Source organism: Rhinopithecus bieti, unplaced genomic scaffold (assembly GCF_001698545.2).
Source record: "Rhinopithecus bieti isolate Rb0 unplaced genomic scaffold, ASM169854v2 scaffold_13375, whole genome shotgun sequence".
NCBI lineage: Eukaryota > Metazoa > Chordata > Mammalia > Primates > Cercopithecidae > Rhinopithecus > Rhinopithecus bieti.
In genome coordinates, this window is record NW_016807628.1 from 2,159,516 (window position 1) to 2,187,426 (window position 27,911).

The 27,911-nt window shown below is 37.3% G+C and overlaps 1 protein-coding gene across 1 annotated transcript in view; it reads right to left on the reverse strand.

Moving 5' to 3' along the window:
• Window positions 1–1,578: 1,578 nt before the first annotated feature.
• The window catches only part of CYLD (CYLD lysine 63 deubiquitinase), a 55,417-nt gene continuing 29,084 nt past the window's right edge, over window positions 1,579–27,911 (reverse strand). Inside the window, 13 exon segments of the mRNA XM_017882968.1 lie at window positions 1,579–7,205; window positions 9,124–9,340; window positions 9,897–10,015; window positions 10,824–10,932; window positions 11,844–11,976; window positions 15,683–15,749; window positions 16,581–16,672; window positions 19,091–19,213; window positions 21,081–21,222; window positions 22,144–22,309; window positions 23,514–23,893; window positions 25,573–25,689; window positions 27,517–27,615. Of these exon segments, the coding sequence (XP_017738457.1) occupies window positions 7,021–7,205; window positions 9,124–9,340; window positions 9,897–10,015; window positions 10,824–10,932; window positions 11,844–11,976; window positions 15,683–15,749; window positions 16,581–16,672; window positions 19,091–19,213; window positions 21,081–21,222; window positions 22,144–22,309; window positions 23,514–23,893; window positions 25,573–25,689; window positions 27,517–27,615 (1,949 nt within the window). The 3' untranslated portion in view covers window positions 1,579–7,020.

Here is a 27,911-nt window from a genome sequence, read left to right on the forward strand (position 1 = left end):
TCCTGACAATTTGTTCCCAATCCTGGCTGCGCAGAGTCACAAGGAGTGGGGACGATGAGAAAGTGTGCCAACCTTTGAATCTGTCAAGGAAGAGCAGTGCTGTCAGAACAGCACTGTTTGGCCATCAGCATGTATATCCACCCATGGGGTTCTGAAACAGAAATGCATAAGGAGCTTTGACAAGGACCCACTCCTGGCCCCATCTTCAGATTCCAATAGGTCCGGGGTGTGCACAGGCACTGGCGTCTTTAAAATCTCCCTATGCGAATTCAACATGCAACCAGGATTGAATGGAGAACTGTTGCTCGAAGGCAGTGCACACACGTTCTTCAGGTGATAATGAGGGAGAACATGCCTCAGCAAGTCAGGAAAAGGGGCTTAGGGGAGGGCCAGTGGCTCCTCCTTTTCAGCCAGGCCAGCTTTCTTCTGACAAGGACTTGTTTTCACTTAACTGTCCAGATCCACAGAAGGGCACAAGGAATGTGCTGTCACCGTCACATGAACAGACCCAGAGTCACAAGGAGTGGGGACGATGAGAAAGTGTGCCAACCCTTGAATCTGACAAGGAAGAGCAGTGCTGTCAGAACAGCATTGTTTGGATATCAGCATGTATATCCACCCATGGGGTTCTGAAACAGAAATGTTCTTCAATGTACTGTTAATACCAGTATTACAAACTCAGACCATTCTAGCTTTCCTATCATGGCACATTAAGTGACTTAAACTCCAAATAATTTCCAAGGAGGGTTGATCTGTTACCTAAAAGAAGACCAAAGTAGGAATTTCAGTCCACAGTACACCATGTGACAATTCCTCTGGCCATCACAAAAAAGTAAAATATTTAACTGCCTCTGTGGCAGCTGTGGTAGGATGGGACACGCTACTGGCCAGGCGTGATGGCTCACACCTATAATCCCAGCACTTTGGGAGGCCCAGGCAGGCAGATCACTCGAAGTCAGGAGTTCGAGACCAGCCTGGTCAACATGTGAAACCCTGTCTCTACTAGAAACACAAAAAATTAGCCGGGCATGGTGGCGCACGCCTGTAATTCCAGCTACTCGGGAGGCTGAGGCAGGAGAATCGCTGGAACCTAAAAGACAAGAGATTGCAGTGAGCCAATATCGCACCACTGCACTCCAACTGGGGCGACAGAGCGAGACTCTATCTCAAAAAAAAAAAAGAAAAAAGAATGAGACACACTGCTCCTTAGTCAACGGTGTTGGGTTCATGTCTATAGATGACGGAATGAAGCAGCGGGGGACAGCTTCTGGTTGGAGGGGCTTGGAGGCTGGAGCAGCTGAGTTTTAACAAGCATCAGAGGTCGGAAATACTTGGCTAGATCAAGAAGCCACATACATCATAATGCCACTGGCACATCTCCCAGAACAGGGTAAGTGTGTGAGGTTTTCTAAAGCAATTGTAATGGTGGTAGAGGCCTGATCAAGAAACAGAGATACGGCCGAGTATAGCATTTCCTCAAAGAAATCTTACCACAGCAAAAACTTAAAGTGTTGCAGAGACCCAATTCCAGCTTTCCCATAACCCAAAACCCTTCCCCCAAAGAAATCCAGGAAAAGGAACCATAAAAATGTAATTTTAATGATACAGAAATAGTATATGTACATTTCTTTCCACAGCAGCACTTCATTCATCTCTAAAAAATTTAACAAAATTAAGGCTAAATCAGAGTGAGCTGATAGGAAGGGGTATTCTATGTGGTGGTCTTCTTAAAGAATGTTCTCATAAATATAGGATGTTCTGCAGACAAAAAGTAAAAATAAAACATGCTGAGCAAGATACTAGAAATGGGAAATGCTGTAGAAAATGAGCCCCTTTCTACCTATCTACTAAGAATCGCAACTCCCCTGGGAAGTTTCAAATGGGATGTGAGTTCTTTTAATGAATGTTTATGATCTGATGCTAAGACTTTCTAAAATTAAAATTCCACAGTACCAGGCCATTTTATAAACTAAAACCAAGGGCAGTTGAGTCTCCAATATACTCCCTCTAGAAATGTTTAAGTTAAAGTGGACGGTATTTAAAAGTGCTAATTATATCTGAAGCTGTGGTGTTTGAAAGGACAATCCCTCCATTAGTGGCCCTTCTCCCTAACCCATGTTATAAAAATAAATGAAGACTTTAAAACACAGTGAAATAAAAATGCCATCACTACCAAGGCAAAGGGCCAGGAAATTAAATGGGGTTCTTGAGTAACCTGGCTACAGAGACTGATGGATGCTACGATCAGGGAGGAGGAAGACCTTCCTTTCCCACTTTTCCACTATCCTTGGCCACACTGGCTGGTTAATGTGCTGCCACTGCATCCTGACTCAAGAGAAAACCTTCAGCTGCTCCAGCATATTGAATAAGACGAACAGTCTTTCTCCCCTCCTCCCATCTCTTCTCCCCAAAAAGAGGTCTGAAAGGGGAACGGAGAAGTGCAATGCGAACTCCCTGTAGGAAGCCTCAGTCTAAAACCCCAGTCTCTGTCAAGAGGGGAAATCCCCTGACACCCACAGAATCCTGGCCTTCATATGGCCCCACACACATCTGCTTTAAGCGGTTTACCTTCCTTCTTCCTCCACCTCCTCTTTTGCACGTGAGTTTTCATTTTAACATCCCTTTCTCCTCCCCGACTCCTCCCCGGCTTTGAGGAATTCAAATATTATCTTCATTAATGGAGAACTGCACCAACCCCTAGACAAAGGGGTATTATTTTAAATTACAGGCCTTATAGCCTACCTACTTTAAAAAGACCTCTTACTTTATGACAAGGATTTGTTATCCCAGAGAAAAATCTTCCCATATAATTTTAAAATTTTCATTATAAAGTAGCAAATAGTAAGAAATAATGTAATTTTTTTCTTTAACTTTGCCTAAGGATTTTGTTTTCATTTTTTTTGACTCCTAGAATCTCAATTTCTTCTAAATAAATAAAAGGGAAAGAAAATACCCAGGTAAATAACATCAAATATCCTCTTATTTGTATTCAAAGACTACTAACACCTCTAGGAAACAGCAGGTTGAGGTACATAGACTAAAATGCATTTCTTACATAAATTAGTATGTAAACACAGAGAAACAGTATGATAAACATCCAAGTACCCACGTTTATGTAGAATAATACAGTAACGTTACATGATCACAAAATCACAAAAAGTGAAGGAACCTTTGAGATCTTCCAGTTAGCAGATTTCACACCTGGCTGGTCCCGAGATTCCCCTGGGGAGCCTTCCCTCACAGGTTTCCTAGGCCTCTTCCTGAACAGTCGGATTCAGCAGGCATGGCCTGGGACCCAGGAATTTGTATTTTTTTCCTATAAAATTCAGTAGTCTAACCCTCTCATTAGGCAGAGGAGGAAACTAAAGCTCAACAGGGCAAGCTGTTGTCTAAGTGTACAGAACAAGTGACAGAAACAGGGCTAGAATGCAGGTCTCTCGTCCCTACTCTGCCACTTTTTCCATCACACCACACCACCTCCCAAAGCTTCCCCCACACCTGTCACTCTTACCCTTCAGCTAAGTAGCCATTAATAGATATTCTGTCGTTAAAACTAGGTAGGGCAGGGACACATCTCATATTCCCTCTGATACAATCCTAGGTACCTAGTAAGTGTCCGATAAATACTTCTTGGTTGGCAGTCACTCAGCGAAGGCCTAATACTTTATCCTCCATTCACATCTCAGTCTACAATCATCCAAGCAGATGCAAAACTATCTGGCCAGATAATTTTCAAGATCCAGCTATAGAGGTTAGTGAATCCTGAATCTATGAAGATGTCATGTTCAAACAAGCAGGAATTTGGGTGACAACACAGTTCTGTAAGATTAATGGAATCTTAATCTTCCGTACTATGTCTCCCCCTTGTTCTCAAAATCTGTGAAGGAAAAAAAAGAAAAAAAAAAGGAATCCTAGGGATAGGAAGAACCTGGCCAAATCTACAGTATTTGGCAAACAGAAATTTTTGAAAATCCTAAATTATTCTAAGGAGAAAATCCTTAGCAACAGTAACAATATATTTAGTTGATTTTTGTTGCTGTTTTCCTAGTTTTCAACGTGTTTTCCTAGTCTTATAAAACATTCTTCTGTGAATGGAGTCAAACTCCTTTATAAAGCTGACAGTGAGAGATAGGGCACATTTAGCCTCTATATATGATAACATTGCTCTCCTTCCCCACTCTCTCCCTCTCCACCGCACACACACACACACACACACACACTTATTTGGAGGTGAGGAACATGACATATTTTCTACTTGTAATCATGAATCATGAACCATGTTATAAATGAGATAATTCAATTATATTGTCATCTTGATTGTAGATAAGGAATAAAAGATAACCAAAACCTTTAAAAAGTCAACAGGAAAATACTGAAGAAAACTTAAGGCTAAAAATTAAATAACCAGCAGGCACATCAGCCCCCACGCCATGCAGCCCGGCCCCAACTATTGTCCCTCCTGAGAATCCAGGCTGTGCTGAAGTGTGGAACAGGAGGGGCTACCCAGAGGGAGCCAGGACAGACAGGTGCCGGGGGAACCTTCCTGCTGCCTCATGATACTCAGAAGCAGGGAAGGACGCAGCCTCCCCAGGAACCACCAGAGCTAGCCCTGGCATCCCTTGATGAGCACTCCCTCCCCAAGTAATGTTAAAAAGACGGCAAGCTCCACCTGAAGAAGACATCGCCAGAAATCACTTATGGATGAGGCCCTCCCAATTAAGACAGTCTCCACACCTGAGTTTTGACACCAGGTGTCCATCCAAACAGGTCTTCTTCAAGTCCTCTACCATGACAGCCTGGGTAGCAGAGCTTCCTCAACTTGTATTTTGTTTTAATTTCTACAGGAAAAGAACTGTCTTCTCTCTTATTTATTTTTTTTCAACTGTTAAATCCAGTCTTACCTAGATCGTCAGCCCTCAGTATCTGCAGGGGTTTGGTTCCAGGATCCCTGCAGATACCAACATCTGAAGATGCTCAATTCCCTGATATAAAATGGTACAGAATTTGCACATAACTGACACACATCCTCCTATATATTTTAATTAAATCATCTCTAAATTACTTATAATACCTACTAAATGTAAATGGTACATAAAGAGTTCTTGTATTGTTCAGAAAATAATGACAAGAAAAAAGTCTGTACATGTTCAATACAGATACGAATTTTTAAAATCCGTATTTTATTTACGGATTTTAAAATATGGATTTTAAAAAAATCATATTTTCCATTTGCAGTTGGTTGAATCCATGGATGAGAAACCTGCAGATACCGAGGGCTGGCTCCATTTAGATTCCTAATCATTCCTCCAGGTAGTCAATTTTTTAAAATCACATTGACAAGCTCATTCATCCATTTCTGCATTCAACACATATTTATTACAGGGTGACTGGACTTCTAGGCGGTCAGAGCTAGAAAAGGCCTTACAAGTCTTGTACCCCACACCCTTCATTTTACCTAAGGGAGATAGGGGCAGGGCTAACCCTAAACCCAGAGTCCCTCAGCCTCACCCGTGATCTAGTAATCACCTCACCACCGCAACCAAGCACTTAGCAGTATAAAACCTTGTGCAAAATATATGTACTTTTTCATTTCAAAATGAAAAAATTACAAGATGAGTTTTGTACCTTACTGTAATTTATAAAGCTAGTAAATATTAGCAAAATGGAATGATAAAACCAAAGAACAAAAGTGCCTTTAAAAAAGTAATCGCAGGGTTTGTAAAGATTCTTTCCACTTTTTTCACATTAAATATTTTATAAAGTCATATGCCATATACTTATGATGACTTTTCTGCCTTTCTGCACAGTTAGAAAGTCATTCAGGAAAGACAATGATACCACAAAACAACACTCAGAGAATGCACATTCCACTGCACTGACATGTATAATCTATGGTCCTAGTCTACAACATCCACTGTGGTCTGAACACACACTATGGCTATCATTAAACAAAACATCCCATTTCTACTTACTTTAGTCAGAAGGAGGATGAAGCTGCTGCTAACATTTCGGTGACATATCTGATTATCTCAAGTGAAACCACACTGAACTTAATGGGAGTACTGGCTGACAGATCAAACTTAAGTTCTGGACAATCTTGTCTAAAATAATAGAGGTTTAAATATCCATCTCTTCCAGGAAATTGTAATAATTCTATACGCCAAATTCATATTTTTATGGACTGTATGTTTGTATAGGACTATTTACTTGTCACTCCAATTCTTTCATCAATTTACTTTGCCCCATTCCATAAAATATTAATAGTTAAAAGCCTTAAAAAAACCTGTTAGCTGACAGTAACTACTATGAATGAAGAGCTTCCACTGCTAAATACCCTAATCCTCCAGGAAAATCACTTCAAAAATGGACATTTTGGGACAGAATCACTCATTTATCTCAAAACCAGAACAAATAGAAAACAACACCATTAAGGGAATTTAAGTATTTTCTGACCACTATTGCAGAAACACAGAAAACTGAGCAGATTGTAGACATGCAAGGATCAGCAGTATATAGAAAGGATTAACAAATCAAACTCAGTACATCTTTAATAACTGGATTGAGAGTAGACTCTTAATAAAACCAAATTATTTCTTCCTCAAGGCAACCGTTAGCTACAAAGGAAAAATGATTTCATATCCTTGGTCCATAAAGAAGACACATTTATTTACATTCTCAATGGACTAAAAGAGGCTTTAAACTTTCACAATTAAAATTGTATGCTTCCAAAAATATCATATGATCAATGCACTTAACTTAAAGCTTCAGGTATTAATAACTTCATTTAGACTTCTTAAAAAACCAACACAAACATACTTTCTAGAGTGCAAAATGCTTCTTATTAAATACTTCGGGGACACAAAAGCAATTTGTTTTTAAACACAGGCATCCTTTTCTGAAGGATCATCACCACAAAGACATCCATTGCCGGCAATGGACGTGGAACAGAACTGCCAGCTTGAATAAGATGCAACGTTAGGACTCTGCCTTCAGTTTCTTCACCTCTCCCGATGACCCCAGTTATTTGTACAAACTCATTGTTGGACTCTGGTACATGCACATATACGCATCACAAAGCAGTCTTCGTGCACAGCCTTGGATTCTTCTGGAGTCCAAGGAATGCAGGTCTTCCAGAGACATCTTCAAGTACTCTCCTACTTCTGGGCATGGGGTGACTTGAGGAATGTTGAAGCCGTTCTGACCACCTATGGCACAGAGGAAGAACTCTTTATAGGGCAATCAAGTTCTAAACCCTTTTGCCAGTGATTTTACAATCCTATCATTTCCAAAAAGCTAATTTCAGGCTCTAAAAGCCTTTATTTTTCTTCTGATTCCTGGAAGTGAAAGCCTTCTTTAATTCTTGACATATTCTCATTTCTTGGTTTCTGAAAGGATTCTGGGTTCAACAGTGAAGAAACCTGGTAAAATAAACCTGGTTCACATGAATTCTGAGGTAAGCCCCAAACCTACTTTCCAGACTTCTCTCTGTAGCCACTCAGGGAATCATGTTATCAATACATATGCAGACAACACTCCGTTCTTCACATTTCATTTCCTCCCAGACACAAGTCACCCAGCAAACTTCACCAGGAGACTGTCCGATTAGGAACAGATCTAGTCAAATGAACACTATTATAGCTCCCTACACTTGAAACACATCCTTACCCAACTCTAAGAGTTTGTCTGACACATGACCAGGCCCCGATAAAGGTGCTCTGGGGTGTGACTTCAGAGATTCCAGGAAAGGCTCCTCTGGGTTAGCTCAGTGGCTTTTCCAAACCTATGCTGTTGCGCTACGCTGTTCAGTGCAAACGTTAACTGGGTTGGGGGCACATCTACAGATGGGGCTGGGATCCTTCAAGCATCAGAGAACTGAGAAAAGGTGGAGAACTCTTGGTCTAGGCCCTGGGCCTCTGTTCAAGAGGCTGCCACAGGGAATGTCTTAGGCTCCTGGAGGGCCACACCAGAAGATCGTGGGGGCTGGACCTGAGAGAGCAGCTGAAGGAAAAATAGGGTGTAAGAATGGAGGAACATGAGAGTCACACCTCACAACCTTGCCCAGGCCTGGTCTTAACCTGCAAACTCCTTATAGGGAGAGGCAGGGCTGCTTTAACAAACATTTCTTACCTGAAACCCACTATCCCCCCTGGCATTCATTAAGCATTAGTTAAATAATGATTAAGCATCCTAGAAAGTGGCCTGGCAAGTGCAGCCTATTCCCCACCTCATGGAGAAACATACTACATGCAAAAGAGGCTTTACTTTTCTAAAGAGGATGTTTGTTTACTTCTGCTGTCAGCTTTTGGCAATTGGAAGATAACATGGTTTAGTACAAAAAACATAAGCACTGAGATCAGAAAGACTGAGTTAAACCAACTACATGACCTCAAGCACCTTAAACCTCAGCTTTAATAACAGAAAAATAGGAATAATGCCCATCTTGCCAGGATTTAGGCAGAATGACTTAATGGTGCTCAACAAACAGCTACCGTGGCTCCTACAAAAATGAGAGGGGCCTGAAGGAAGACAACAAAGCCGGAAATAAGATCCCTCAGGGCTGAAATAAGACTTTCAGGATTCTTTCTTTAAAAAAGAGCATATGCATGTCAAAATATCACAACAATATGAGGTTGGGCGCACCAGCTCCTCTTGTAAGCCCAGCACTTCGGGAGGAAAAGGAGGGTGAATCACTTGAGGCCAGGAATTTGAGACCAGCCTGGGCAAAATGGCAAAAGCCCATCTCTACTAAAAATACAAAAATTAGCCAGGCATAGTGGCATATGCCTGTAGTCCCAACTACTTGGGAGGCTGAGGTGGGAGGATTGCTTGAACCTGAGAGGTGGAGGCTGCAGTTAGCTAAGATCATGCTGCTGCACTCCAGCCTGGGCAACAGAGCAAGACTCCATCTCAAAAAAGAAAACAAAACACAATAATATTATTCCTTAGTTCAGCTAGCAAGGTTGTTAATGCAATCCAAGACATAAGACTGTTGTCACCAGAATAATCCTGAAAGGATTTTCTTGGAAAATATCATGTCACTCAGAACAGGTGATCCCACTATGAACTGTCCCCACTACAAACCAGAACCCTGTGCCACATGCAGAAGAAAGGCATTTTCAGTACCATCCCGATCGGCCATGCTGTCAAAGAAGAGCCAGGCAGAGTCGTCCTTCCCATACTTCACAAAAGCAACATAGTGGCTTGTTTCTATGCAGAGAACAGCAAATAACTCCATCTTCTGGCAAGGGATGCAGCCGTGTCTCCAGTCCCAGTCAGGTAAGTCTTTGGGAAGTGACACTGGGTTATATTTATGATTCAGCCTCTTGGGATGAAGGTGGACCTAAAATGGACCATGAAAAGAATGTCATTAGGTCGAGGCAGGTGGATCACAAGGTCAGGAGTTCAAGACCAGCCTGGCCAAGATGGTGAAACCCTGCCTCTCTTAAAAATACAAAAATTAGCTGGGTGTGGTGGCGGGCACCTGTAATCCCAGCTACTTGGGAGGCTGAGGCAGGATAATCGCTTGAACCCGGGAGGCAGAGGTTGCAGTGAGCCAAATCGTGCCACTACACTCCAGTCTGGGCATTAGAGCAAGACTCAGTCTTGAAAAAACAAAAACAAAAAAAACCCAAAAACATGTCATTGATGAGCGAAACTCAACGTGTCAAGTGAATGGGCTTCCTTACTCTTGTTAAATGCATCCCTTACTCATAGCAATCAAGTACTTCACCAACAGCTCTCAAGTAAACAGAAAAGGCAAAAGCAATACCATTTTATTGTGAATTTTTAACTGTTAATTATGATTTTAAAAACTTTCCAAAACCAGCATTCTGTTTTCAACTATAAATAAGTTACTGTTCAACAAAAGTTCATCCATTAAGTGAAGGGAAACTCACTTGAGTGTTACAGGTTTTACAAAACTGCTTGATTTTTCCAGCTGAGATGTCTGGATCGTCATAGCATTCTCTACACTCATACATTGCAAGCCCTCCACATATCCGGCACTGTCTGGGAGCTGAAATGTGGGGAGGGGAGGGAAGTTAAAAGGGCTTTAAAAAAAAGTTTTCTTTCATTAAGAAGATGTAAAGAAAAGTTAGGCTTTAAAAAGAATAATGTTCATGGCTTCAGAAAAGTCTCTTTCTCTTCCATCCACTTAAGCTCTCAGTTAGTATCTGAAATATCTTTAAAACATTTTATCAGACCAAATAATTTTCTAAATAGTGTCTCCTAGAGTGTTTTCCCCTTCATTATAAAATGCCCATTGATGAAAATTCAAAGATACAAGAAAGTATAAAGGAGAAAACTAAAAGCATCTACAATTTCAGTTGGCAGGAGATAACCACTGTCAATATGATTATGAATTTTCTCTAATAATTTCGTATCTGAACATTTACATAAGTATATATGTGTGTGTATATATATGGCCCCTTTTGCAGAACATATCAATGTACTTACCTTTCCACTTAATATTACACCATGACCATTTTCATACACACTGGTCTTCAAAACCATGAATTTTAATGGCAGTAGTGTAATTGTTAGATACACACTCATTTATTCTCCTCTGGTTAATATTCAAGTTGTTTCTAATTTCCTAATCATATGATAATAAGTATGTTTGCATATCAAATTATTTTCATTTCTATTTTCTCAGAATAAATTCCTAGAAATAAAATGACTGGTTTCATATTTTCCAGGCTCTTCAGATACTCAATTGCCTTGGGAAATACTGTGTCCAGTTAGAGTCTAACCCACAACTGATGGGAATTATCTGACAATTTCCACAAAACCAACAAAACAAACTAAAAAAATCTCATACTTACTGTCTTCAAGTAAATCGGTTATATTTAATTCCAGAGAAGGAAAAATTTTTTTAAATAGTTTAAAGTCTTTTCCAAATCGAGGCATCTGAATAATCAGACATGATGGTGCCTATAAAAAAGATGGATTTTTTAGAATCAAAGTGTTAAAAAAACTTTTCCCTATGAAACCAAAATAGTCATGGCTGTCAAACAAAACAGTGAGTTCTGCCTTAATATTGGTGTCCTATGAAACAGGATCCATACGTGACTATGGGCTGTAGACTAACAGGACACCAACAAGCCACAGGTCTTCAAGTGGCTCATGATCGCAGGGACACACCAGCATCTAGAGGTTACGAAGTTCAATAATCTCGGGTCTCAGATAAAATCATGGCATTTCATTTGGGTTTATATTTATTAAAGGTTTTGCAAAGACTGTTTTTGCAAATAAGATACAGAAAATATCATCACAGAAGGAGACTGCTCATTATATTTCAACAAATAAATAACTGTGGCTTTTAAGGTTTTATCAAAAATGATTTCAGAAATGAATACAATCAAAATAAACCACAAGCATATACCATTAAAATTATGGAAATTCTTAGACAATAAAAGAAAAATAATTTCTATCACTGCATTCTTTGGCAAATATAAATGAATTTTATAGACATTTTTGTCCTCTTAATGAAGGGGAAAAATAACACACTACATTTTGATATATTTGGATAATATGCTTGGGTAAAATGGCATTTTAAAAAACATGTGTCCTTTTGCTTTAAACTACCTAAAAGTTTTCAAGTTACGCAAATTAGCTTGGTGTTTTCTTTGACAGCAGAAATCCAAAAAATTCAATCTTAATTCTAAGACATTTTCCATAAAGGCAAAGTTGAAACACTGCGTACTTTTTAAAATTTGTGTTTCTTAACAGTTTGTGTTTCAAACTGTTCTCAGCTAGTTAAAATCAATAGATATTGAATCTACCAAAAGTCTTAAGACTCCCACAGACTTTCATATAAAATGCCACAGACGAGTAGCACTAACCTCTGCAAATTTCAGGTTACTGTTGATAAAAGACCATTCTAACAACTGCTGAATTGTGGGAACTCCAACTTTCTCATTTTTTTCCATAAAAATTTGATAGAAGTAACAATCTTGTACCTTTTGACCTGCTGATCTAAAAACATGCAGAGAAAAAAATACATACAACCTATTTATTAAATGCTTAAATCAAAACGTGAAGTTGTCCCAGCAGTATTTGAGAACAGAAAAAACATAAAATTGATGCTGTAGCTTTGGATAGTCAGAACAACAGAGGGAAATAAATGATTTGAATAAAATAATTAAATGTGCTTAGGCACAAGACCTTATATATGATTTGTTTAGTTTTTAGATTGGAAAGTTCTCTTAGTGATTAGGAAAATAATAATGGAATAATAATCCCAATCAAGAAACACTGTGTGAACAGAACTAACCAAAAGGTAAATCACTTAGTGCAACTTCACTGCCCAAATCTAGAAAGCAGCAAACTGTATTTAATGCCTGAAAATAAATTATTATACGCCTGGATGTGACATTCTTAGCAGACCTTCTAGACCAAACTTTTCATTTCTAAAATGAAGACGCTGAGATCTAGGGAAGGAGAATGACTTCTCAGCAAGTCAAAAGCAGAGCTGAGTACAGAACCCAGAGACCCTAACCGCTGCTTACCATTCTTTCCGCTAAAGCATGGTGTCTGATAGTCACTCGTTTATTCAACAAATACCAAGTAAGCACCTACCATATGCCAATCATAGTGTTACTCTTATATTCAGCATCTTTCCTTCTAAATATTTTACTATAGCATGCCATTAGTCTTTAAGACTAACTCTACTAGAAGGACTAATAATCCTTAAGTTTACTATTTACCTTTTCAGCAGAATTTCTGGATATAAAGTTAGACTGTTTACATCTAAACTTATATCTAGATTTCAAGATTTTAGCGGGAAATATTAACATAGTTTTCACTTAAAAAAAAAAAAAAAAACTCAGCTATTCAGAGATCAGCCTGCAGAAATCCTCAGCTTCCCAAAGCAACTTACATCCCCAAATAAACAAAACTTAATTGATAACAAAACAGGAGATTCTGGAGACCCACAGCAAATACAAACAGATGATAATCAAAAAACCTGAAGGCTACGCTATACCAATGTTTTAATCAGTTGTTGATGACTATGACAAAAGACCAGAATTTTTCTGTGAAAGTCAACAAGTATAGAAAATTAACAGTTTACAGGGAAAAAAAAATAAGAGAGGAAAATAAGAAACCAGGAAGTAGTAGAGGTTAAGTAGTTGTAATCATAATAATGGCAGCAGGGGAGGAGGGCTGGTCGTTGAATGGAGCAGTGCATTGCAAACACTAAGAGAAAGGAGGCAGAAATGAGGATGGAGAAGACAATTTACTAATTTCTTGACTTTCCCTTGTTTCTTGAATCCCACTCCTTTATTCTAAACTCAGTTTTGTTTTACTGAAGTACATCCTATAGTAAGTCTCTGAATGGTAATTTAGTACTGGTTCTTCCTGCTCTGAAATTCTGAATATTTTATTCTTAGAATTTCAGTCTATCAAAATTCTAAAATTTTCAGTCTATCAAAAATTCTGTTGAAACATTGCCTTTTCCCTATTCTCTCTAGTATCTCCTTCTGGAACTCCAGTTAGAATCCATCTTCCATGTGTATTATCTTCACTCTCTTGTTTTCTAACTCTTTATCCCTTTGTGCAACATTCTGGGTACTTTCTTCAGCTCTGTCTTCCCAATGAGCAATTCTCTCTTTAGCTGTGCACACTGCATCAGTGAGGTAACGCCATGATATAGTTTCTATTTCTGGAGATTCTGTCTTTGGTTATTTGATTCTGTTTATCAAATCTGTTTTATGTTTCATTGGCATCTAGTTCTTTTGTCTCTTCAATCATTTAAGAACATCTTATAGTCTCTTTTAGACTATCTAATTATTTCAGATTTTTTAAGGTACTCATCCTATTTGTTGCATCTGCTGACTCTGTCTGTCAAAATGAAACGCTAGTGGAGGGGAAGAATTACTCTCGAAAAACAGCCAACTTAGAATATTTATAATCTTTAAAAAGTGATTCTCAATATGAAGAGGTTGTTTGCAGGGGTAAAGGGGACAGTGTACCCTTCAGGGGGTGTAAGAACTTCCCAGGGCCCTTTCAAGTCCCACAAGGCATTTAGATTCTGAGATATATTCAGAGATGCCCTGATCCCTCCCTACCCACTCTGAGGATCACTGCAGTATTCAACCTATGTTATTACTGGGTGTGTATTACATTCCATAAGTGTGTAGGCTAGAAAAGGGGGTAAAGAGGATGAAAGCAACTGTTTGAAGCATCTGAAATTTATCTCTTTAAAATGAAAAACCAAATTGACTTTTTTCTCCCAAAGTGCCTTCTAGGTTTCCTACATCATGTACTAAACATATCTTTCCTTTCCCATTTCTGTTTGAAAGTTGACTTATAAGACACTGAAATTCCACATGCAGTTAATTCTATTTCTGAGCTTTCTATTTGGCCCCATTGATCCATATTTCTAATCTTATGCTAGTATCACACACTATTTTAAAGTCTATTGCTTTGCCTTCGTAGCTTATAATAGAAATCTATTTTAAAAGCATTCTTCAAGATTTTTGCCCACTTCATTTTGTACAGAACTCTAAATCCACTTTCCTGAAGTATGTTAAGATCTTGCTTGTGTGCAAATTATTATGTAATCATCTTTAAATTATTTAATTGTCCTACCCAGAATGCAATCTTTCTCACTAATTAATCAAATCCCTTTTAGCTCTGTATAAGTGTTTAAAAAATCTATCTCAATAAAATTGATTTCTTGGTATTTTATACTTTCATGAAGTATGAAATTACTTTTTCATATCTGCTTGAAGGTACACAGAAATGCTATTGATTTTCTATGGATATTTTACATAGACAAATTATGAATTCTTTTGCTAACTGTAGTAATTTTTAGGTCATTTTCTAGGATTTTTTAGGTGTACACATGGCTATAATCATCTTTGAAGAGATAATATGAGCTCTTGATGGTTATATATCATGTCTCATTTCATCAATTAGAACTTCCCAAACAATATCAAACCACAGCCATGGCACTGTCCACCCTTCCTCTCTTCTCCTCACCCATCAATTCAAAAGTGGCATCAAACAATATCACTTTAAGACATAGAGATGAGGAAGAGTACTTGTCTATGCTTAGCTTTTAGGGAAGTCTATAGGATATCACTAAGATTCTCAACAGAGAAACCCAAGCTAAAACGTAAAAAAGGTTCATTGTTTAGACTGAGAACATTCAAACTACCTGGAAAGTTCAGTCATTTAGAACATTTCATTAAGAGCTTTACTACATTAAACAAGGCGTTCATTCAACATGGTGGGTGGGTAGGGGAGACAAAGTTACACAACTAAGAACAGAAAAGCTAATTTAAGACTAAATGTTTTGAGTGATGAGTAGACAGAAAACAGTGTTCTTGAAGTGTCTTATTAAGTTAGAATACGATTTTTTTTCTTAAAAGGTTCATTAATTGAAATTACAAAAATATATATACAGTTTCAAAAGAAAATCATATGCAATAATACTTATCGCTAAGGTTAAAAATTATAGTACAAATTTACATTGGATTTGATCTTCAAGTAAACTATGGTACTGTGGCGAGGACAACAAATAAAATTAACTTGCATGATTTTCCCCTAGCCTATTAAGAGCCCTAAACAAATACAATATTAAGAAATCATTCTGGAAATCATGTCTGTTGAACAATGGCAGTGGAAATGAGAATTGTCTATTTTTCCAATGCTTCTAGAACAATTTAAAGGTTACCTTATTTTTAGCAAAGGTTCTACCCTTAAAATATGATGAAACAGGATATTCAAGAATTCCTCAGGATCTAGGAGAAAATTTAAAATCAAATAAGTCACAGGCAAAATTTTAAATCATTTTATTTTTTATTTCTAACAGTCATATTTTAATACTGAATTCCGTTTCATTCACCCAATATTATTTTAATTAAAAGCACAGTTTTCAAGTTTTCCTGACAAAGGAAAAACATAAAAGACATTTGAAAGTTGCAAGTATTATGTTTCAATTTTGTTGTAAGTTTATTACATTTGAAAGGGTGCAACAGATTGCACATAATGAAATAGCTGTTATTTCTTTTGGGGGTTTAAGTTAAGTGGAGTACAATCTGAAGTATACTCTGTTTTTTCCTGCAAGCCTCTAAACATTACAGCTGGTTACAGTATGCTGCTGACAAGTTCAAAATCAGGTGGTGAATCTTTGAGTAAGCCCGTTAGCTAGGAAGAGATTGAAACACTGTTCCCTGACTATAAACTTAATCCTACTCAGCAGCTTTCTAACTCCCTTTTATAACAAGGAAAACTCAGTGGGAAAATGTAGAAAACCCAATGCAACTCTGCACCACAAGAGAGAAACAACTGAGAATATCATTGCTGGGTGGAAAGGAAAGGACTTTTTATTTAAGCATTTAGTATACTAGAACCAGCCAGCTTCTTAAAGGAGTTCATTATTCCCCATCATCAATCACTTTTAGAAGAGAAGAAGAATTTACAAAAAGGGAAGATAACCATATATCACATAGAAAGAAATTTCTAATTTAAAATAAAACCCCCCAACTACACAGACACACATTTCAGTTAATACTTTGACATGTGAATATGCTCTTCAGTTATGTTTAATGCATGTAAGTCAAGATGGTCACCTTTTTCTTCAGAGGTAAATCCTGATGCAGCCTCCACCTTTTCAAGTATTTTCCTCAGTTTCATAATTTTTGTGGCACACACATATCCGTATCTATGTTAGTAAAAAACTATTAATTGATATTGGCATGTATTAAATTATATAACACATCTTAATCACACAGTTCTTTTTTTTTTTTTTTTTTTTTTTTTTTGAGACAGAGTCTCACTCTGTCACTCAGGCTGGAGTGGTGCAACGGCCCGATCTCGGCTCACTGTAACCTCCGCTTCCCAGGCTCAAGAGATTCTCAAGCCTCAGCCACCAAAGTAGCTGGGATTACAGGCGTGCACTACCATGTCCAGTTAATTTTTGTATTTTTAGTAGAGACAGCATTTCACCATGTTGGCCAGACTGCTCTTGAACTCCTAGCCTCAAGTGATCCACCTGCCTCGGCCTCCCAAAGTGCTGGGATTATAGGTGTGAGCCACCGCGCCCAGCCAACACATTTCTTATACAACTCCAGTATGTCATAAATCAATAGGTTAGACAATTAGTTTGAAGAAAACGATTACAGACTTCTTCTTGAAGCTTGCAAAATTGAAGATCTAGAACCAGAATTATTCTAGACACTATTATATGTTCTACAAGTAACTGTCTTACACTAATACAATACAAAAAATATTTTAAGTTTGTGGTGACTAATTTTCTAAATAATATTTGCTTGGGAAATTAAAGCATTTACTTTATAAAGCAGAATATGCAATTTTGAGAGAGAATATCCTTTTAATAGTAAAGTGTGAAACAGCCACCAAGGGAAATGGGAAAAGAACTTACAAGAAACTGAAAATCTAAAATCTGCAATCAAACCAATTGGCATAATGATGACATTTTCTCTCTTCTTTGTCTCAATGCAAGACACATTCAATAAGTTTAATATCACTTTAAATTTGTAATTCTAAAAATGGCTTCAGAGGACAACTTAGTGGCTACCATAAGTTTACTAAGGACAAGTCAGAACTAGCTAATTTTATATCCACTTTTTATACTATTCATTCACTCGTTCGTTTCCTGCAACCAATGGAGACTGAGAATCTACCACTTACATAGTAATGTAACCTGGCAGCCACTGGGAATACAAAACGAGTATAAAAAGACAGAGTCTCTGAAGAAAAGCAGAGATTTCAGCACCAAATAAAACCAGTCAGCTATATACAGATATGAATGCTACAGACACAGACACAGGGAATCCTGATCACAACAGGGCATCTGACCAGTTTCTTACTGTATACAGGGTAAGAAAGTGTGATTAACTATGATTCTTAACCGGTTGAACAATAGAATCCAAAGAATGTTTATTAATGAACTTATGGTGCTTTGGAAGGGAGGAAGGAGGTGGTAACATGCCTCAGAGTTTCGGGTTTGACCTGTCTTGTTCCAGTATCAATTACTTGGGGAAAAAAAATAGTATGTTTAAAAATTTGCATAAGATAAAATAATTGATGTGAAAATCAAGATTCACAATTATCTTAAAAGGTAAGATCAATAGAGAATTCATTACAGAATTTAAGGAAAGCAAAAGATTCAAGTGAGGAAATTTATTCTCTTATAATTTACTTTCCTAGTCATGCAATATAGCAGATAATTTGGGATGCTCATTGTATTTCAGTATTCTGCTTTTTTGGTTCAAATTTGATATAAAACTATTTTTTACTTTAATTGATAAATAAGAACAGTATATAAAAGGATTCAAATTTATCTTAATATGGACATTAAATTATATCACTTTCTCTCTATACTCCTGAATGAACAAATTTGTTTTATGATCTATTGCCCTAATTCTTCATAGTTTAAATTTCATAATGTGACATTATCACATATCACTACTACCACTTATTCCAAGTCTTAACTAGATATCTCCTGTCACTTGTGCTTGTACCATTACAAATTGCTTCCGGTGGCCATAAAAAGACATATTTATAATTCCTATTATAGGAAGTAGGAAATGGAAAATAATCACCTTTTAAGGCAGGTGGGAAAAGGCCAAATATATTCCTTTAACCAAAAAATATGGCACTAAAATACATCTCATCTGTTGCTAGTCCAAAGTATTAAACATTAGCTATTCTATAAAGAATTTCCCTTGTTCCTTTTCTTTCAGATTTAAGAAGCTAGACTATATCAGTTTAACTAATAAGCATGATTACTTGTAGCAGAGGTGTTAGAATAAACTATTGCAAAAGATAAGAATTCTAAGTATTATGTATTAGCTTTCCTAAATGTACTGCAATTGCTAAATTATAGTTTACTCTAGCAAAATGGGTTACATCATTTCATGGAATATGCTATCAGATTTAAGAAATTAAATAAACAAAAGTACAAGGACCAAAGGTTTAAAATGTAATATTTTACAATGAGAACTAATTTTCACCCATCCCTTATTATATGAAGACAAGGTATAAATTAATTACTATACCAGAAAACAGCAAATAGAACACCATGTAAAGGCAAAATAGCAATATGTCTTCTACTTACATTCTCAGAGGATTAACAATTTCTGTCCTCAGTAACTCTTGGGTTTCACTATAATATTCTACATCATTCTTTTCTTTGGGTCTAAGTAACACAGTGTCCAGAACAGAACTAAAAGCAAATAAGCTGCAAAAGAAAAGGATATTTTCTTCATGCTGTAAACATATTTTTCAAGAAATAGATTTTTTAAAGAATTAGAAGAGGAAAAGAAGTAAAGTCTAGAGAAGAAATAACATAACAATTTGTGTTTTTCGTTAACACAGGTACCAGGACCCCTGTGAAGATGCCCATGGTTCAATCATCAGGACCTAGAGATCCTTCCATGTTAAGGACAATACCAATAATACTGAAAAAGCAAACTGCAGATCAACAGTGTTAAAGGATAACAATGTGCCCATAGAATATTAAGAAAGAAAACTTCTTTGCAAAAGTTGAAAGAGGGACTACAAATCTGTCAAATTACAAACAGACAACAGAGGACAGCAATTGGAAACAACTTCCCGAAGCAAGCATTACTCAGTGCCTCACTTCCCTCTCCCCATGTCCCTTTGCAAAGATCTATTACATTAATAGATTTCTTTAAATGCTAATATCACTTATGAGTGACTAACAGGCCAGGAGCGGTGGCTCATGCCTGTAATCCCAGCACTTTGGGAGGCCGAGACGGGTGAATCACCTGAGGTCAGGAGTTTGAGACCAGCCCGACCAATATGGTGAAACCCCATCTCTACTAAAAATACAAAAATTAGCTGGGCATGATGGAGTACACCTGAAGTCCCAGCTACTTGGGAGGCTGAGACAGGAGAATCGCTCGAATCCAGGAGGCGGAGGTTCCAGTGAGCCAAGATCACGCCACTGCATTCCAGCCTGGGTGACAGAGTGAGACTCCATCTCAAAAAAATAAATAAATAAAATGAGTGACAGCAGTAACTTGCTGATATCAAAGAAAAAGAAAATTTAGCTAATACAGATTTTATCAGGAAATCTAAAGAATATATCAATGCTGTAAGGCTTGTTTTGTCAAAGTATTCTGCAAATAAATGACCACCACTTTATTCTCCCTACTTTAAAAATGTTAACATCCCATATTAACTTCCTAATTCTTATCATATGGCTACAGAACTGGCAGGCTACTCTCAATTTAGCTCAGTCTACAATCCTCAGAACCTAAAGATTCTTGGTTCAATCTCCAGAGCTTAAAGATCCTTGCAATGTTAAGGCCGGGCATGGTGGCTCATGCCTGTAATCCCAAGCACTTTGGGAGGCCAAGGCAGGTAGATCATTTGAGGTCAGAAGTTCGAGACCAGCCTGCCCAACATGGTGAAACCCCGTCTTTACTGAAAATACAAAAAAAAAAAAAAAAAAAGTTAGCTGGAAGTGGTGTTGCAGCCTGTAGTCCCAGCTACTCAGGAGGCTGTCAAGAGAACCGCTTGAACCTGGGAGGCAAAGGTTGCAGTGAGCCCAGATTGTGCCACTGCACTCCAGCCTGGGGACAAGAGTTAGACTCTGTCTCAAAAAAAAAAAAAAAAAAAATCTTGCAATGTTAAGTTGTTCCACATTGGAAAAAGCTGCATATATGAGGGTAGCAGTGCTGCTACTGAAAATTGTTTTTTAAAAGAAAGTAGTTTTATGACTGCCTTTATCTACTAAAAGAAATACAGCACACAACAGCCAATGGCTTTACTGCAAGTTATGTTGTTTGACACTTGCACAACTATTTCCCAGATACCCTCTGTATATCTATTCCATTTGTAACAATATCGTTCACCTTTCTGGATACAGAAACATGAGAGGACATTCAAAAGCTTCCAAGGAGTATGTCATGAAAAGCAAATTTGCCTTTCGATCCTGACACATGGTCATCAAGTTTCTCTGCTCAGAGGCAGGTGGCAGTTTCTTGCACACACACTCACACACGCACACACACACACCCCCATATGCGTCCCTGCCCTCATGGCACTATCTATACCTATTGTAATTATTTTACACTTACCAGAATAAGGTTGAGTCTAAGTAACAAGAATTGTAATGACCCTGGATGCCTTTCTTCTTCCCAATCATTATCTCCAAGCCTTCTTTTTCCATTTTTGGTGGAGTATTTTCTTCTACTACTTCACTTAAGTAGCCTCCAAATGCTGAAAAGATTTTTTTTTTTAAAAAGTAAATGAAAAGAATTCTTTTAAACTATTACAATATGTATTCCCATAAATGTTTTTTCATTTTAAAATGTTTTGTATTTTGATGCAAAATTTGTTTTAACTTTGAGTGGAAAGTAGGCTTTGGTTAACTGCTGTTCGACTTGGCTTATAAACACTGCTATTGTTCATTTTCAACTTCATTTCCTCCAAGATTTAAAAACACACTTTAGGGTATTATGTGTAAAAAGCATCTGTCAAGTAAAATATGTTTCCCAAATATTTTACTATTTATCTGAAGATGCTTCATTTTCAAGTTTGAAAAGAAAATGAAAATTCCAAAGTACTATTTCAACATAATAAGAAGTGTTTTTCATAAAGATGGCTTTCCTGTTTGCACCTGCTGAAGCCCCAAGACGTTTTCCCACTATTATGTAAAAGTGGAAAGGAACAGCACCAGGAAACTGCCACCAATTACACGTGAGGAGGCGAGCTGTCCTCCAGCAATCAGTTGAAATCTACTTCCTTCACTAAAATGCTGATTTCTTTGTAAGATACACTCACTGCTGTACTTAAACAAGACACTGTGAGGGAAGTCAGTTAAAAAAAAAACAGGTCACATTTCAATTTCTACCACTAGCATTGCTGAAAACTAAATGTCTGTCATCAACCGGAAGAGAAAAACAAATCACACTATTATTCACTTTATAAGTCCCAAACACACACCCTAATACTCTTTAAAGAAGTCCCCTCTTAAAACAACTTTCTTATACACCACGCAACATTTTTACTGATTTAAAGCTTAATGAGAGTTGGCAAGAAATATATTAAAACACTGTCACCATCACCTAATATAACATGATATGAGATTAGAATTAGAGTCATTCCAGGTTGTTAAGTAAACGAAAAGCATCCAAATACCTAAAGAGTTACAGCGCTCGATCTGATTGGAAACCGGCTGCAATGATGCAAACCTAGAGTCAGGCCTGCAGCTCTTCAGTTTCACAAACAGCGCCTTCTTCAGGGCACAGGTGAAATACCGAGTGCCTCTGAAGGTTCCATCCGTACAGCCTGCACACTCATCTTCCTGAAAAAGAAATGCTTCAATATGCATTATACCGTGCCTTACAGAGACAGTATACAAAGAACTAAGGTTTCTAAGACCTGTTTCTAGTATACCCTTTCCCACCTCTCCCTCTTCGCACCTGTACTGAGAACCCTGTCAAGAAAAAGGAGTTGAGTAATCAGTGCTTTAGCACACAGCTACTGATTTAAGAAGTGAATTCCTTAATCCAGCATGAAGCCCTTCTTGTATTTCCTTTCAGAATACATGCTTCAACCTCTCCTGGTTAAACAGGCTTTCCCGCACCATTTCTACAAGCACTAAAACAGGCAGGGAAGGAAAGGCTATTTATTTTAATCCTCATTCTTGCCTTCCCGCCATGCTCCACAAGATAGTATTCACTAGCCTGGAAACAAACAAGAAAAAAAAAAAAAGAAAGAAATACATTTAAATTGGCCAGGTGTGGTGGCTCATGCCCATAATCCTAGTACTTTAGGAGGCCGAGGCGGGCGGATCACTTGAGTCCAGGAGTTTGAGACCAGCCTGGGCAACATGGCGAAACCCTGTCTCTACTAAAAATACAAAAAACTAGCCAAGCATGGTGGTGCATGTCTGTAATTCCAGCTACTCAGGTGACTGAGGCAAGAGAACAGCTTAAGCCCAGGAGGTCAAGGCTGCAGTGAGCCCTGACTGTGCTACTGCACTCCAGTCTAGGTGATAGAGTGAGACCCCATCTCTAAATAAATGCTAAACATACTCAACTTCTCCTTTCCTGATTACAAAATATCAAACGATATGTTCTCCTGATCTCTAACGGGAAAACCTTTCCCTCTAGCAAAGGTCTCAAAAGATCTCTAAAAATGGTGATTAATTTTAAAGCCAGTGATATAATTCTTAGAACTGACCAGGGGAAGCGGCTGAAGAAGACAGACAAAAGATGATGGCAAATTTGTTTGATTTACTAAATTTTGTTTAATATAAGGAGCCTAAATCGATTGGCCTAAAAATCAACTTTCATTCCTTGAACGTAAATCAACTAACATTAGGACAAGTGGGTCGCAAGCCTCAGGGGTGGCAAAGGGAAGTCAGGCAACATGGTGAGAAAATTCTTCTACAGTGATAGCTTTTCTGACAAATATAACAGTTTGTCAAAAGCATATAATGGGGTGAAATCTGCATAAAATCTCATAGAGAAAAAAATCGAAATTTTGGGGTCAAGTTAAATTACCAGTTCCAGTCCAGCAAGTACTTCATTCAGTCCTGGGGGCTGACCGATCCAACGGATTACCCCGTAGAAAGGAGGGTTCTCCTTAACTTCAGCCAATGAGCCCACTTCTAGACCATGTGAGTTCCCAGGAGGCATAGCCAAGGGTGGACTCTCCTGGACGGGTGCAGTGTTTAGCTCTTCCATCACAGACTGGGCTGACAGAGAAAGTGGACTGTGGCCAATACTTCCATTGGTATTGGGCATCTTTGTGAGACTGAACGGTAAAGAGTGGAATCTGTTCTCGGTGGACAGTGAGTTCACAGGAGGAGGCTGGAGTGGTGGTGAAGAACGGTCAAAGTCTGTAGATATCTCTGTAAGAGATTTTGCAGGGTCTTCTGCAACTAAAAAATTATTCCTAATTAGAGAAATGTATTCAAGGATATTGACTCTGTCTTACATTTCTAAAACTTAATATACAGATATAGTCCAACCGATAGTACTCTCATAGGCACAAAGTTATTATCTCCAACAGTGTTCTCGCTTCTCCCTCCATCTCCATATTTACGCACCTCAGTCAATGGCACCCAATTGTTCAAACCAAAAAATCTTCATCAGTGGGTATCGTATAGGTGACAGTCTTTGTCCAAAATACAATTAACTGAGAAAGCAGTACAAAAGATACCAAAACCTTAAGAAACGCTTCTAAATAACTAATGAATCAAAAAAGAAATAATAAGTTTTAACAATAAAGAAAAAAGAGAAAAAGAAACAAAGAAAGAAAGAATCCTTGTGGAACACGGCTAAATTAATACTTATAAGGGAATTTTATAGATTGAATTGCTTATTTCAGAAAAAAACAAAAGCTAAATATGAACTCACCATACAACTTGGGAAGTTAAAAGAACAGAATAACCCCCAAAAAGGTAGAGAAGAATAAACTAAAGAACAGAAACAATAGGAGAGAGAAAACAAACATACAATAAGAAGTTCAAAGCCAGAACAAACACAAACACACAATGTAATTTAAGAGAAACCAAACACATGATAAAGAGAGTCACGGCCAAAAGCTATTTCCTTAAAATGACTAATACAGTTGACAGGCAGGTACTGCAGATCACTGAGGAAAGAATGAACTTCTTACTAAACGCTGTTGAGATAATTGGTTATCCATATGTTTAAAAAAAATTAAACTGGAATCCTACTCATACTCTACACGAAAATCAGCTCCAGGTGGCTTAAAGACAAATGTGGCAGGCAAAACTCTAAAGGCTGGGAGACCACAGAGTAAGGCCTGTTTGCCTTTCCATTCTCATCTCATGAGTGTCATGCCTCTTTCTCTGTTCCAGTGCCTGGCAAACACTAGCTTCCATTCTTCCACGAGGACTTTGCATATGCTATTTCTTCTCCCGAGGAGGTTCTGGCCCCTTTCACTTTGTCATCTGTCACTCCTCTGGTAAACCTAAGCATGTGTCACTGCCCCAAATAAACATCTCCAAGACGCTGAGAAAAATCATCTTTGGTGTATTCTCACAGCATCACGCACCTTCACTGCACACAGCACCAAGGCAACTCTACTTCCGTGTCTGTGGTTGTTTGATTAATTTCTGTCTCAACAACTTAACTGCAAACTCACAAAGGACACGAACCATGTCTACTTTTTCTCACCATTTTCATCTTGATGCCTAAAAGAATGCCTGGCAATCATAAGCACTCAATAAATACTTGTTGAACAAATGAACAAAGAAGAGAATAGATGAAAATGATGTCCCAGGACCAAGGGAAGATAAACTTTTTTAAAAGGGAGTCCTTTAAAGAGGTCAGGAAGGAACCAGACAGAAATCTTCCACCCTAAATAGATCGGTTAAAGGAAAAGAACAAATTACTAATCCATTTCTTAAACATTTTAATAATCTTAACAGCAGTACAGTTCAAACTGTGTACAATATTTTAGTTCAGCAATATTACAAAGAGTGGTCTACTTATTCTGTTTACAAAACTACAAATATTGCTATAAAAGCCATTTTCTTTGATGAGTTAAAAAGAACGGATCACTATAAAGAGCACTAAAATTACAGATTACCTTCATCAATGTACCATGTATTTTTTGATTTGGATTGTGGTTGTGAGTCAACAGAAGACCCATTTAAGGTATAAAATAATTCAGATCTGTTTCTATTTCCAGGGTCTGAGGTAGATCCTATAGAACAAGAAAAGTTTCATTTAAAAATAAAGTCAATATAGCATCAAAGGTTTTTTTAGTAAGAGAAATTAATATGCATATGATGTTAATAACTGTTTACATAACTAATAAATGTATATAAACACAATATGTTTTTTAACTGTCTTCAGCTTTTAAAATTTGGTAACCATTTTGGCAATATTTAAAATATTCTTCAGCCCAAAAGTCAATATAGGAGGGAAACAGGAGTAAGTGAAAAGGAAGGTCCACTCATTTTTAAAAAATGAACTGCTTTAAGAAATTGTTCCATGTACCACAGCTTATTTTTAAATATCAAAATCACCACTCCTCAGCTTCATTTGATAGACCCACTGGTTCACAAATTTAACCTATTATTTTAAAAAAAGGTAATCCTCAAATGCTATATATAAATCGATACACAAATTGCATTTAAAAATAGTTACGTTTTAAANTGGTAACCATTTTGGCAATATTTAAAATATTCTTCAGCCCAAAAGACAATATAGGAGGGAAACAGGAGTAAGTGAAAAGGAAGGTCCACTCATTTTTAAAAAATGAACTGCTTTAAGAAATTGTTCCATGTACCACAGCTTATTTTAAATATCAAAATCACCACTCCTCAGCTTCATTTGATAGACCCACTGGTTCACAAATTTAACCTATTATTTTAAAAAAAGGTAATCCTCAAATGCTATATATAAATCGATACACAAATTGCATTTAAAATAGTTACGTTTTAAACATTTTGGAATTTTGGTCATCAAATTCCTTGTATCTTTGAAAAAATCAAGCACTATTATTTCTTATAGATTGGATTTATTGTATGTGAGAGGGCAAGTGTAGCTGTGCCACAGCCATTTCAAGACATTACCTTGCCTCAGTATTAATTCAAGGACATGCCACACACAGTGGGGGCAGTGGGCTCTCCAGAACCCACAAAAAAACTGATTTTCCTTTTCAAATTAAAGTAGGTAGCTGTATATTTTATAACTTTAAGATCTACCACAATACAATTAACATGACATATCTTAAGAAAATCTTTAGTCTGTTTCTATTTAAATGAGAGTAGCAAGTTTGAGCTATCCTGTATAGATCTATAGGTTAACATAAAAAAGACTGTTACCTATATATCCTGTAATTAATCCTAAGTCTCCCAGGCCCCAATGTCACACAAAATAATTCTTAAAGTACAATTTCCTTTTAAACGAGCCAAAATTGTAATAATTGAGGAAAAAATATTCTTCTTCTAACCCGTATCTGAGTTAACAAAATTCTTAGAGCCTTTTAATGAGCTGTTTGGCTTGTATAACTACCATTCTATAAATCTATGAGTATGTGAAAGCTAACAAGAAAAGAGCTGTAAGCTCCACACATATTGTAAGGAAGCTTCTGGGAAAGAGAATAAATTTTTGCTTAGCAGTTTGAGATTTAATTTGTGCCACATCTAGTTAGTAAAATCCATTTAATTAATCTCTAGTATACTTTATCCTATATAACATTATCTATCCATAAAGGATTATTGTACACAGTTGCAATCCTAAACTATACATACAAATATTCCAAGTAAGGAGTTCCAAAAACCAGTTGATTATAGACCAGCAAAACACACAAGTCCCTATAGGGAACTCTTCCTGAGGTAAAAAAGGCTGGGAACAGTTGGCTTAAACAATATTTATATACAAGCTTTAGTTTCACCACTAAAAATGTTTGAAAGAAAAAAAGTCTACATACATGTTCAGAAGTAATAGCTTATAACCTTTTTTAATGCTATAGCAAATTAGGCATTATATAAATTACTAAAGGTTACATGCTATTGATCCATACCTGTAGCCTTTGGTTTATTATGACTGGATGAACCTTTGTCCCCAACACCTCTTGACATAAAGGCAAGTTTGGGAGGCCTCCTTTCCTGTGTCACGCTCTCTGAAACAGTGAACATGCTTTTTAAAGATAAAGGCAAATTCTTACAGAAAAGAAACAATCAAGAAAGCAATGACAGTAACAAAATTTAAAAAAAGAAAAAAACCTCTTTCCACAAAAAGGCAGAACTTTTAGTTTTACAAATTATTTTTAAAGGCCATCAAAAGTATTGAAAAAGATAATACCATGGGGGAAAAAATCAATGCTGTATTTCAAAATGTAATTTCTATAAGAAAATACCCTCTCAAAATACAATTCAGCTAAATGCTTTAAGCTCTTGAAAATTTAATTGCTTGTAG